Source organism: Protopterus annectens, chromosome 8.part0 (genome assembly GCF_019279795.1).
Source record: "Protopterus annectens isolate FY-2018-M chromosome 8.part0, PAN1.0, whole genome shotgun sequence".
Taxonomy (NCBI): domain Eukaryota; kingdom Metazoa; phylum Chordata; order Ceratodontiformes; family Protopteridae; genus Protopterus; species Protopterus annectens.
Window position 1 is genome coordinate 665,320,062 of NC_056741.1, and position 13,990 is coordinate 665,334,051.

Below are 13,990 nucleotides of genomic sequence, written 5' to 3' on the forward strand. Positions count from 1 at the left end.
AAAACTAAAGGGTTGTGACTGACCAATTATTGAATCCCCAAATGATGTCAGTATATTTCAGGATGGTGTGACACAGACCAAAATGACTGGTGTATTACTCATGGTCTCAAATTGAATGCAAAAAAATGCATCATCATTCCCTTCAGCACAAGCAATGTCCCTTCACACTATCAAATCAATAACAATGACGTAAGTACCCATGAAGTGGTAAGGGACCTGGTCACAGGTTGACCGCAACCTTAACTTTGACCACCACTTGTCTGCTGTTGTAAGAAAAGCTTTCCACGCAACTCACTTGATTAGTAAAGGCATCACCTTGAAAGCAAAAGAAGTAATAACCCCCTATACTCTGCACTTATCTGGCTCATAATTGAGTATAACATCCCATTCTGTATGTACCATTCTAAATATCTACAGCAGTTAGAGAGATCTTAAAGGTTTCTAACAAAAAATGATCAAGGGCCTGCAGCATGTGCCTTACACAGGCTGACTAAAAACCCTGTCACTATACTCCGTATTGTATAGATTTCTTAGAAAAGACTTATGCCTGGCCTACAGAGCAACCCAAACCCCAAACCTAATGAACTTACTGCATCTCTGTAAATCAAATCAGTCTAGGGCTACCTGTTCCAGGGGCTCAAATATGGCCAGTGACTTAAACAGGAATGCTGGAGGGACAGATTTATCTCTCAGTGACTGCCATGTCTTTGGAATATGGTACCAGTTCATCTAAAACAGAGCACCTCTATGACACAGTTCAAGAGGAACCTGGATTAATGGATGGGGCACTGTAAACTCTTACCAGGGAGAGCACCCACAACCCTTCAGGACATGGGGAGTCATCACTAAATATAATCTTAGGCATTGACTTGTACTTCTGTGGTATTACATCAGGTTGAAATGGCTAGGTTTAAAATGATCTCTGGACTGATAGCCTAGTAATCTGCTATGATCCTATGATCCTAAGATCAGAGCCATGTGTTTCATAAACACCAAATGTGTGCTTATGACTGTTCATCATAAGAATTATTTCACATGGAGGCATGGATTGTATGATTAGATCCACTTGGTTTAGTGGTAAACTGAGCTATAATAGACTCTCCATTCACCTGGACAATGGCTTTATAGAAAGAGTCTCCAATTAGTCCAGGGAGATAATTCTTCTGCTGAATGTGCTCATGCTGAAAGCACTTAAATTATCTGAGAATTCTGGCAAAGCAGTAGTTGTGAATGCAAGGCAAACCTGGTATCTTCACAAGTAGTTGGATGCATGTGGCCAGTGGAAGGCTTTGTAAGTGCTGAAAGGGGAACAAGCTCATTTGCTTCAAAATTTGAATCCAAGTCAGGTATTTCGCTGAGAATAGTAATAACTCATATAAGAGCTTATTAAGAAGGACCAAACCACCACCGCATTCAGAAAGAACAGAGAACAGATGATGCAGTTTGGAATACATAACCTAATATTTTTATCATCTGCCTTTACAGCAAAGTGTGTTCTGTGTTTTCCTCCATACAAGAAATATAACATTGCCCCTTGTGAGTTTCCAAGTTTTTGACTGCAACAGCTGCAATATATGTATGTGTGTGTGTGTGTGTGTGTGTGTGTGTGTGTGTGTGTGTGTGTGTGTGTGTGTGTGTGAGTGAGTGTGTGTGTGTTTTTATATATATATATATATATATATATATATATATATATATATATATATATATATATATATATATGTATATACTGTGATATTTTAAGGGGCAGTATATTGGGAGAGTGAGTTTGTTTTATTAGTCCTGGATTTCCCTTTCACTCATCTACATATCAAACATTCCCTAATGTGTGAGTGATAGGAATTGCTGGTGTTAAGAAAAAAAAAACATATTTTTGGAAACACATCCCCATTATTCTATATTAAACTGTTGTTCCATCCCAATCTCCTTCATACAGTTTCTCCATTTTCCCTGGGAAGGGTAGTAAGGTGCAGCTTATTAATAATTCACTGCATTACATGGATTACTCAGTTTTGCAATTTGTCTTGCAATCATGTTCTTTTAAATCTTGTGTGTCACATCAACTTTGTAGTCACATCAAGTTTACATTACATTTTATATATGATACAAACTCCTTCTGAAGCAGATGCCCATTTGGTCACTATAACACCCTTTGTTTACATTTTTTAGTACTGACCAGATATGGAAGAAAAATTACTTGTTCATTGCAGTATGCATCTCCATTGTATAATGTCTGTGTTTTACATTCTTTCCACCTAGAGGATCTCTGGCAATACTGACTCTGTTAAGTTTTGTATCATTTATTGGGGAGCTAGGAGATGAGTAGCTAAAGTTTTTGAAACTAAGTCACATGTTGCGACATCGAGTCTGATGATTAGAAAATTTGTGGCTATAATTTTATAGTTTTGAACTGGATAACACAAAAGAATAGATCTGAGCAATGCTGAACGTTTGTACAATGTTCCTCTGCTGAAAAATAAGGATCTCAGTCAAATAATTAATGTAAAACATACTTTATTAAAACAAACAAAAAAAGAAGATAAAGATTTAGGCTTTCCTCCAAGTCAAATTGTGGACTTCATCAGTTTTAAACTGGAAATAAGATAAGTCACCTGTTCCATTCTTTTAATTAAATGCATATTCTCTGCCTCTCTTTACATACCATATAGTGGTGTACCTTAACTTTAAACTAAAAAACAAAGGCTAGCAGACAGTGGTATACCAATAGCTTTATTTAAAGCATGTACAAATGAAACTCTGTTAGACCGGTTTTGGCTGAAAAAAACACTTAGACTGCCTTAATCAGTGCAACATGTAGATCAAAATTCCATGAAAATCAGTGTCCATTTATATAATAACCTGACAATAAAAATGGAGCTCATTGGCTGTTCATAAATTCTCATTCAGACCTGGTGGAAATAAACCCCCCAACTTAATAATCCACTTTTTTCTTTTGCATTTAATATATAGTGCCATCCAGCCTTATTTGTCCTATTCCCAACAATCCTATCTATAATGTAAATCTAAAACTTGCACTGTTATTTACCAATGAGTAGGGCATTGTTTGATCTTTTTATTCTAATTTCACTACAGTGTTCAGATATATGTAGTCTCAATGACCTAGAGGTTTGCCCAATATAGAAGGCTGAGCAGGTACATGTAGCAAGATAAATCACTCAATCCATTCCGCAGCTGGCTAGGAATCTGATATCATAAACTGTGCCTGTGTTCCTGCTAGTAAATTGTTTAGATTTGACTAAGTTATGGCAATCTATATAATGTCCACATGGCATTCATCCAATAATTAAATTACCTGTCAAGGTACATTGTCTTTGGTCCTGTATTTGTTCCCGGCCATGTTTGTAATGATTATAGTGGGACCCTAAAGTTTTCCCTTTCTGAAATGAAAAGCGACACTTGTCATTAAGAATCTCAGATAGCTTGCTATCAGCTGAAAGAATATTCAAATGTTTTTGGACACTATCTGATGTCCAACAAATCACTTTCTTGGATGTCTTGATTATTAGAAATATTAACAACACTCTAGGCACTCAGGTTTATCGTAAGTGCCCACGATATAACTCCCTATTGCATGCATCCAGTTTCCACCTACCACATATCACTAGAAATATATCCAAATCTCAATTTCTTTGTATGAAATGCATTTGTTCAAAAGCAGATAAATATGAATGCTTCAAGTAGGACCTGACCAGAAGGTTTAGAGGTAGGGGCTATAAAATTGGTAACATCTTGACTGTCAGTAACTGGGCATCAATGCTATATAGGACTGATGTATTGACCTACAAAAATAAAGAATAGGGTGGACACATGGACATTCGTTTTGTTACTACCTATGGGCAGAATACCAATATGCTATTAGATGATGTCCGAAAACACTGGCTTATTCTTTTAGTTGATAGCAAGCTATCTGAGATTCTTAATGACAGGTGTCTCATTTCATTTCAGAAAGGGAAAACTTTAGGGTCCCACTTTAATCATTACAAACATGGCCGGGAACAAATACAGGACCAAAGTCAATGTACCTTGACAGGTGATTTATTTATTGGATGTATGCCCTGTGGACATTGCATAGATTGCCATAAGTTAGTCAAATCTAAACAATTTACTAGCAGGAACACAGGCACAGTTTATGATATCAGATTCCTAGCCAGCTGCGGAATGGATTGGGTGATTTATCTTGCTACATGTACCTGCTCAGCCTTCTATATTGGGCAAACCTCTAGGTCATTGAGACTACAGATATCTGAACACTGTAGTGATATTAGAACAAAAAGATCAAGCAATGCCCTACTCATTGGTAAATAACAGTGCAAGTTTTAGATTTACAATCATAGATAGGATTGTTGGGAATAGGACAAATAAGGCTGGCTGGCACTATATATTAAATGCAAAAGAAAAACATGGATAATTAAGTTGGGTGGCTTATTTCCACCAGGTCGGAATGAGAATTTTTGAATAGCCAAAGAGCTCCATTTTTATTGACAGGTTATTATATAAATGAACACTGATTTATATGGAATTTTGATCTACATGTTACACTGATGAAGACTATGTGTTTTTTTCAGCTGAAACCAGCCTGTCAGAGTTTCATTTATACATGCCTTAAATAAAGCTATTTGTATACCGCTGTCTGCTGGCCTATGTTTTTGAGTTTGGATTTCCCTTTTGAGGCCATGCAGTTGCCATACTTGCAAGGGCTGTGTGGTTGTACCTTATCTCTACATTATTTTTAAATGGGTTTTTAGCATTGTTGTGCTTCTTTGTATTTATTTATTTCCATAACACCGTGTGCAACAAGCATTTTTAATTTTCCTGCTTGCTAATTTAGATATTGTTCAGTTCATATGTGATGTAGCTAGCAATATGAGGGGTTGGTTTCTTTAAGTCACTGAGAATTAGGTTTCCATTATGACAGTGTGACTCTGTTTTTGGTGCAAGAAGTATGTTTTTTCTAACAGTTGTAATATATATCTAGCTTTTAGCAGGAGGTCATTAAAAGTGATTTGATAACAAATGACTGCTTGCTTGGTTGCTTTAAACTTTATGTAGATTTTAATGTCCCACAATAGTAGAATGAGTATGACAGGACAATAAACATGATGTAAGTTATCTGTGGGGTGACATTTATCTTCCTCTTGTCTTCCCCTTTTTCACTTACTTTAGCTGTCTTGTGCTGCATGAAGGCTGTTTACTTCCTCAGACTAGTTTTGAAGTTGGACAGCTTTCTTGCTTTCTTTCTTTTTTTTTTTGTTTACTTCCATAATTATGCAAATCAGGAACTAGCAATATTTGTTTTCTATGTATGACTTCATCAGTTATACACTGAGAAATAGGTACTGAATTTCGTAGTAGTATCTCTAGCCTGTTCAATGGGCAAGGTGTTTCATTGTCTCCAAATTTAAATCTCAAGACAGAATATGCAATAAGAAAAAGTATCTTAATTATGCAAAGTATTAGGTATTATGTATATTAAGGTATGAATTATGATTGTTCTTTGAGGTTGCCTCAGAACCAGGACAATTCATATCAGTAAGATATCACTGTCACATCTGAGATAATAGCGTGTGTTTGGATTATGGTAGGAGAGCCCATTTATAAGACAACTTTGCCATATCTGTACCTATCTTTTTACTTCAAAAGATACCATTCCGTCCTTGTAGAAAACCTCATATATCATCCCCCTCCACTAGGGCTGCACCTCTACTGACCCCTCCAACTACGATCCCATTGCTGTCCTATTATCCCAATCAAAGATTCTAAAAAAATGTATCCACCAACCATCATCACACACCTACTGTCTAATAACCTACTATCTAAAACCCAGAATGGATTTAGACCATCCTACAGTGCCACCACTGCTCTAATTAACTTCTCCAACACCATAAACTCATACAGGAACCATGGGAAGCTTGACTCTGCTACCTTCCTAGACTTATCCAAGACATTAGACACAGTTTCTCACAATAAACTCTTAGCCTGCCTCTCCAAACTCAACCTCAATAATCCCACCCTCCACTGGTTCACCAGTTACCTACATAACTGCTCACAGTCTGTTAAATGGGCCACCTCCCTACCCCCCCCACTCCCTGTTACATATGGCATACCACAAGGCTCAATCCTAGGCCCCCTTCTCTTTAACATATTTACAAACAAACTCCACTTAGCAAGCACAAAAGCTGATATTGTACAGTACGCTGACAATACCACCATAATCTGCTAAGCACCCAACATCCATCTTCTACAAAGTAAAGCACAAGAATCCTTCACTGAGATAAAGAACTGGCTAAACAATCATCAGCTGATACTAAACCCGAAGAAAACACAACTAATGTTATTCCATCTGACTAAGCCCAATGAATCCACCTTTGCCATTCTCTCAGGCAACAACATGCCCATCACCCAAGTACCAGAGGCCAAACTACTAGCCATCACAATTGACCAACACCTTAAACACAATAAACACATATCCCAAACTATCTCTAAAATCTACATAAAGCTAAGATGCTTCTATCACAGTAAACAGTTTTTCACTTCTACATCTAAAACTGCCATAGCCAGAACTCACCTCTTATCAACATGCCTTTATGCCTCCCCAGTTATAACCAACATTAATAAAACTGACCTGAACAAACGGCATGTTAAAGTTTCACAAATCCATCAGGGAACTACGATCTAGTAACAAAGCCCTGATCAAAGTCAATCTATGCAAGAACTGCTCTGGAAAAGATCTATTCTCCCATGAGGTGGCAAAAGAATGGAATACCCTCCCACCTGTCCTCAGGTTACAAAATTGCACATCCACATTTAGAGAACTCCTCAGATCGCACCTTTTCATTAACTCCCTCTGCAACTGCAAGGACTCCTCCAAATCCTCCACCACCATAGGCAGGTACGCAGGTTACCCCCTGAGGCCTCTGATGCATACCTTTCAATGTCATCTTGGTCCACCCATGTGCATTGTATATTTTGTAAATATTGTAATCATATACTTACTCTCAGTACCTTATGTACACATTTTGTACTAGGATTGCAGGATTTCTGACCACACAACTGTACTATGAGCATGTATTACATATAACTGTTTTCTGCCTTCTATATATTAGCATTGTACCACTTGTTATCCTGCTACTATTATTGCATTAACTGTCTTTGCCTTCTAAAAATGTCAGCATCCTACCAATTGTTATTCTTTAATTACCACATCCTACTAGTTGTTATTCTTTAATTACCACATCCTAATTGTTATTCTTTAATAACCACATCCTACTAATTATTTTTTAATTACCACATCCTATAATTGTTATTCTTTAATTACCACATCCTACTAATTGTTATTCTTTAACTACTATGTACTTGCACTGCAACGTCTTGGAGCTTTTCTCCCCAGGACTCCCCTGAAAATGGACACTAGCTGTCCAGTCGGATTATCCTGGTAAAAAGAATGCTAATTAAATAAAGTAAATAAAAATAGGTCAGGTGTTTGTCCCTGGTATAGTTAACCTAAAATAACAATTGATTCGGTTAAGAGAGTTTAATGTCACCAGTTATTGAACACATCCCCATTTTTTCTGGAAGAAGACTGTTAATACCTTGGCATATGTCACAAATGAACTCAGTACACTTAGGATCAGTGGACATAATATAAATGTTGGTTTTGACTTACTGTTCAACATCATGTGATGTTTGACCTCACCACTGGTAAATCCAACATGGTAATTTACTTAACATGTAGGTGTTCCTTCATGTGCTTTTTTTCCTTCCCTTTTTAGACCAGAGCATTGCAAGAGCTCTTTAAAAATGATGTCTCTTCTTCACTAGCTTTCCTGATATCAAAGAAAAGATGTAAACAAATGAACTGACCCAATATGGTTTGCAGATTTATTTTAAGTGCTTTCATCCCAATCAAACAAATTACTTCATCAAAAAAATCACCTTCCCATGTTAAAAACCAACATATTATTATCTCATAATAAGACCTTGACATACCAATGGCTCTCCTTTGACAGTAGTTCATATAATCCTAGCCCTTTTCTAACTTTCTTATCCATGCTGTATTGTGTGTCTGTAATAATTGTCACAATTTAACATTTGACATCTGTTCTGTATTGTTGAGTATCTGCTTTTGTGAACAGTTGAATTAAATGATTATTTCCTAGGTATTATTCTCTTTATGTAATTGTTTTTAGATAATCTTTTTTTCTGTAATCTTTTCTTTATGAATTTTTTTGTTGGAGATTTTCTCCCTGGGCCTCCACTGAAAATGGGATCATACTGGCTCATTGTACTATCCTGATAATCAAATGCCAATAAATAAATAAATAAGTACATATGTACATACCTACATACATACATACATACATACATACATACATACATAGAAATCAGTATCACTCGACTATCACATCCAAAATAATCCACATCTACTTAAAATCATAATACTAATAATAAAAAATGATAATACATAGACAAAAACTGATATGTGAAATGATGACAAATAAACTATAAATAATCCTAACGTTTAGTATATGTTGACTGTAGAAATTTATTTCTGATACGTTTTACATTTTAAAGGCATGTACAAATTGTTGAGTCCTGGTGATGCAACAGCATTAAGATTTAGTTGCCACCAAAACTCCCACTTCTGTAACAGCAAACTCCATGGTCCACCCCTGAGATTAAAATCTACTTTCTCTAATATAAGGAACAAAAAATAATGAGTGGGAAAAACTAATACGCTTATATAATGCATTAATATTTCTTCACTTATTTATCTCATACATATGATTATATACTCTCTCTTTTCATCACAACATTATGAGGACTTTATGGGAAAACAAATATAGTTTTAACAATAGATTTACTTCATTATGGGGTTCATACACATGATACTTGGATGATATATATGGAGGGGCATCATGCTTATGATGCATCATAATTCACGAACATATCTGTAGCTAAGCTTACCTTAAACAATTTGTAGAGACAGGGCACATTTAGCACTGTTTATTAAGCATCCATGTATGATGTCACATCCCAGTGCAGAAGTATTTTTATTTTTGGATAACGCTTCCAGAACATGTTCCTTTGTCATAATAAAGGGTGTAAGGGGTGGGTCCATTTAGAATAAGATCATATATTTGTTTAGTACTGTTCTTTAGTTTCATAATGGAGCTAAAGCAGAACTTGTAATTATCCTTAGTTTGCATTGCTTCAGTTCATGGGTTGCTTTACTAGTGCTAATAGTTTTTTGATTAACTAGTAATAGTTTTAACTTATGGATCTGCTGTATAGGTTCATAGGTTCATAGGTATGTACTAGGCTAATGGCCCTGGAGTCTTTACAAGCCTAGCCCATAGGATTACCCTGGCATTGCACCACCCAACCTTAGTTCCTAGTGCCTCTGTCGAGTAAAGCCACTGGAATGATCCCTGGGGTGAATTTTCTATTTCCCATCCACTCATCAAGATTTCTCTTGAAGAGGGCCATTGATGCGCTCTGCCTGAGATGTATGGGAAGTCTATTCCATAGCACGGTCAGTCTCTGGGTTATGAACCTATCCCTCTAGTATGTTCTGTTGATTGTGGTAATGAGGTTGAGGTCTCTGAAGCATGTGCTGTGGAGGGATTGTGATTTCTTTAGATGTAGCATTTCTAACAGAGATGGGTCAGATATGGTTTTGTAAGTCAAACAGAGATCGCCTCTAAGTAGGCTATATGAGAAAGAGAATAGTTGGAGTTGTTTGAGTCTATCCATATAGGACAAATGTTTAAGGCCTAGGATCCTTTATGTGAGGTACTTTTGCAGCCTCTCCAGCTGTTGCAGGTGTTTAGTGAGGTACATGCCAAATGGGGCATTGTACTCAATGATTGGCCTAATGAGGGGAGAGTAGAGGGAGACAGTGACCTCTTTCTTCCTGAATGCAAAACCCTTAGTAATGAGATATGTCACATAGAAGGATTTTCTGACCACAGTGGCAACGTGATGGTCAAAAGTGAGGTTGCTGTCAACCTGTGTTCCCAGATCTCTTATAATGCCTTCTGTGTTCAGTGGAATACCATTGATGTGTTAATTCATGGAAAATGGGTTTTTCCCAAAGAGGATTACGACACATTTTTTGGCATTGAGCTTAAGGCCATGGTTCTGCCACCAGTCGTTGGTCTTTGTGAGGCCTTTCTATAGGATGTCAACATCACTTGGGGAATTAATAATAGCTCCCAACGTGCAATCATCTGTAAACTTTGTCAGCCACAGTCGTGTAATTTTGGCCTGGACTTCAGAGAAGTAGATACCAAACAGGAGAGGACCCATGACCGAACCCTGTGGGACTCCACTCGTGACTGGTTGGCAGTATGACTTGGAGTCAGCCACTTTCACACTGTGGGTTCTACCCGTGAGCCAGTTTGCAACCCACCTAGTGATATAGGGGTTGGTGCATAGCTTATTCAGTTTTTCTATGATTCCTGAGTGGGGAATAGTATCAAAGACTTTGGCCAGATCAAGGTAGCCTGTATGAACCACCTTGCCTTCATCCACAACTCTGGTGACTGACTCAAACAAGTTGATAAAGTTGAGCAGTTATGATCTACCCTTTACAAAACCAAACTGTGTGGGATCCAGCATTTGGAGATTCCCTATATCCTTGTTTATTAGGTCTATGATGATGTATTCTATCGCTTTGCATATCAAAATTGTCAGGCTGATAGTGTAATAGTTCCCAGGGTCTGTAGTCATGCCTCCTTTGTGGAGATGGATGACTGTAGCAGTGCACCATTGGATAGGGACAACGCCTGAGGTGACAGAACAGGGCACACAGGTGAGGTGCCAGTTCACTCTGTAGTTCATGTAGAACACAGCCAGGGATATTGTCATGTTCCATAGAAGCTGTATTCATGGCCTTAGACAGTGCTGTTTTAACCTGTGCAGCAGTAATACTGGGTGCCTGGCAATCTACTGGTACTGTGACTGGTCCTTTTGGGGGGAGGGGTAAAGTTGGCACTGAATCTGTCGGCCAGTATATTGGCAATATCTGTTGGCTCAGTAAAGGAGGTGCCATTGTGCAGTAGCTCAGAGCAAATCTAAGTATTGCCGTGGAGATTCTTTAAATAACTATAGAAGGCCTTGTGGTTGTCTTTACTATCTGCTGCAATTCTGTTTTCATAGCTAGCTTTAGAGGATTTGATGAGGGATCACAACTTTTTGTTGAGGCTGATAAGGGAGTTTTTCCAGTCTTGGGACTTCACCTTATTCCGCATCAGTTTCCTCCTTCTGTTGTAGAGTTTGTTTATGGTGGGTGACCAGTAGATTGGCTTCCTTTTTTTTGGAGGAGAGTGTCTTGGTTCTATTGGGTATGGCAAGATCTATGCATTTGTATATGTGTTCGTACACTGCATTGGTGTATGATTCAGCAGTCATGCAACTATTCTCCATTTGCATGGGTGCCGTGAAGTTAACCACCTCTATGTTTAGGAGCCCAAAGTTAGCTTTGGAGAAGTTTTACATGGTAGTTACCTTTGTGGGGGTGGGGGGAGAGGGGGAGGGATGTGGATTTCCAAGGTGATTAGTTTGTGGTCAGATCTAACCAGGGAGGAGTTGAGTATTGGTGTAGAGCAATGGGTGCCCATGTTAGTAATGACCAGGTAAAGGATGTTGCTAGCTCTAGTGGGGGTAAGAATGAGCTGGTCCAGGGCATTGGAATTAATGAATTCCAGGAAACATTGGGCAAGTGTATTGATACATGAGTAGTTATCCCAATTAATAGAGGGTCAATTCATGTCACCTACTATGAGAGTGTTACGTTGGACCCTAATATTCTCTAGGGTGCTTAGGAACATGGAGTGTGAGTCTTGGGAAATGGTTGGGGACATATAGCAGGCTATGACCTGAATCTCTGTCTTACCCAATGCTAGCTGCACCTGAAGTATCTTAGATGCATTATGTTGGGCTACCAGTCTTGAGGTGTGCACATCCTTTATGAATATGGAAACATCACCGTCTTGGGAGCTTCGGTCCAAGTTCTGGGGCCAAAAGATGTGGAATGAGTTATAGCCTGGTAGTGCAGGAGTGCTAGGTTTTGGCCTAAGGAGTTTTTTTTTTCTCTTCTTTCAAAGTTTGCTATGTTGATGGGTAACAGGCACCATAAGAAAGGTCAAGTTATAGATAAAATGACAATACAGTTGTTAATTGAGGATGCCGTTCAATGGAGATATTAATCACCATTCATCATGTACTGTTCATATTTTCAGGCTTAGATTCATATTCATAAATAAGCAAGACACATTTTATGGAGGGGCATTTTGTGAAACAGTATGGTGAGAAACAGAAAAATATGTTGTCACTGTTCACACTATACAGGAGATATTGGTAGCTGTTCACTAGTACAAATGAATGTATATTTTTTGTGTAGAAATTTTGAATTCACTATTTCTGCTGTAATGATGACATTTTACTTATAGCATTGCTATGTTTACGGTTCATGATGTGCTTATATTAATTTAGCTTACAGTTTTTATCTTGATTTTTCAGAAAATGCTCTGGAATTTAAGAATGCTTTCAGACTGCAAGGTGTGGTATATTTCCCAGCATAAATGTGTTAATTAGTTAAAAACTAGTGATAATTGGTGACTTGGCAGCAAGGTTCTCCAATCCTAATGGTCCTCATTCCCCTTACTTCACATAATATCCCCTGAGGCTGTACAATATCAAGACAAGTTATAAACTTTCATTGAGCAAGTCTATCAATGGACCAGGATTTACAAGACAATACATTTGAAATTTCTAACTGGGTAAAATGAAATTTATAAAGGGGAGCTTGAGAAGAATAATTCTATAACTCACATGAAATTATTTTAAACTATATAAAAAACACAATAGGCACAACAAATCTATGCAAGTCCTTTCTTTCTTTCCTTCTTTTTTAATGTATTTATACTTTATACAATGAAGGCAATCCTATTTTCATAAATATTTTATCAAGTTATAATAAAAACAGAATATAGTCATTCATGAGTAGATAGAGGTAGCCCAGCTCTGTGGCATAGAGGGATAAAGCCTGCCTTCTTATGAAATAACCCAGGTTTAAGTGGCAGGTCAGATACTGGAGGACCTAGTGAGTGGTTTACACTGTCTCACCCAAGGAGACCATGGTGGTTTAGTCAGTTGCAGTGCCAGATCCCAATGGAGGATAGAAGGGTGACATTTAAGACATAGACCAGATAGTTTTCTAAGAAGTATGTGTATAAAGTCTGCAAATATTGGAACTAGAAAAGGCCAGTGCAGAGCCCTTTGCATATGCAAGCACATACATATTGGTTACAAAGGAGTGTGAAACTGGGCCATATCAGAAAATCTGTCTAAATAACTGCTTGTCATATTTAGCTTTCATGCCTGGTAAAAATGGAATGAATGAACCAAACTGGTTGTGAGAGGCTGAGGAACACCAGGCAAGGGGAATAAACAAATGACAAAAACAAAGACAGCTTTAAATAGTCAGCTTTTAATTATACAATCAAAGTTTTATTAGGGTCACATTTCTTCTAACAAACTATTAGGCTTCAAATGAAAGGATAAAAAAAAAACATACAGTGCAAAAGCAACAATGTGAAGAAGTTTGAAACTAGCAAACAAAATCAAGTTAGCAAAGGAGAGACATTGCAATAATATCTGTTGAGTCATTATATAGGTTTAGAGGTTCATTGGTACTAGCTATTATCCATGATGATCTTTAGAAGCCTAACCTGCACTCCCATGAAGTTTTTAGCCCCTGTAATTTACATACAAATAACTCAGAGCCAGGCAGAATGCTTACATCATCCCTATTCATGAGGGACAAGGATGCTAAACCAGGGTGAATTTATGGTTTCCTATGCATATTTCCTATGAAATACAGTAAGGGAAGTACTTTGCTTTATGTTGAGATAAGATGATTCAAAATAAATGGTATTCTCTGTGATACATATCTATTGTATCTAAT

The 13,990-nt window shown here is 37.5% G+C and overlaps 1 protein-coding gene across 1 annotated transcript in view; it reads left to right on the forward strand.

Moving 5' to 3' along the window:
• Window positions 1-13,990, forward strand: part of LOC122808334 — a 110,782-nt gene that overhangs the window by 79,497 nt on the left and 17,295 nt on the right. The window contains exon 6 of the mRNA XM_044079301.1: window positions 12,544-12,587. Within this exon, the coding sequence (XP_043935236.1) occupies window positions 12,544-12,587 (44 nt within the window). The remainder of the gene's footprint in view (window positions 1-12,543; window positions 12,588-13,990) is intronic.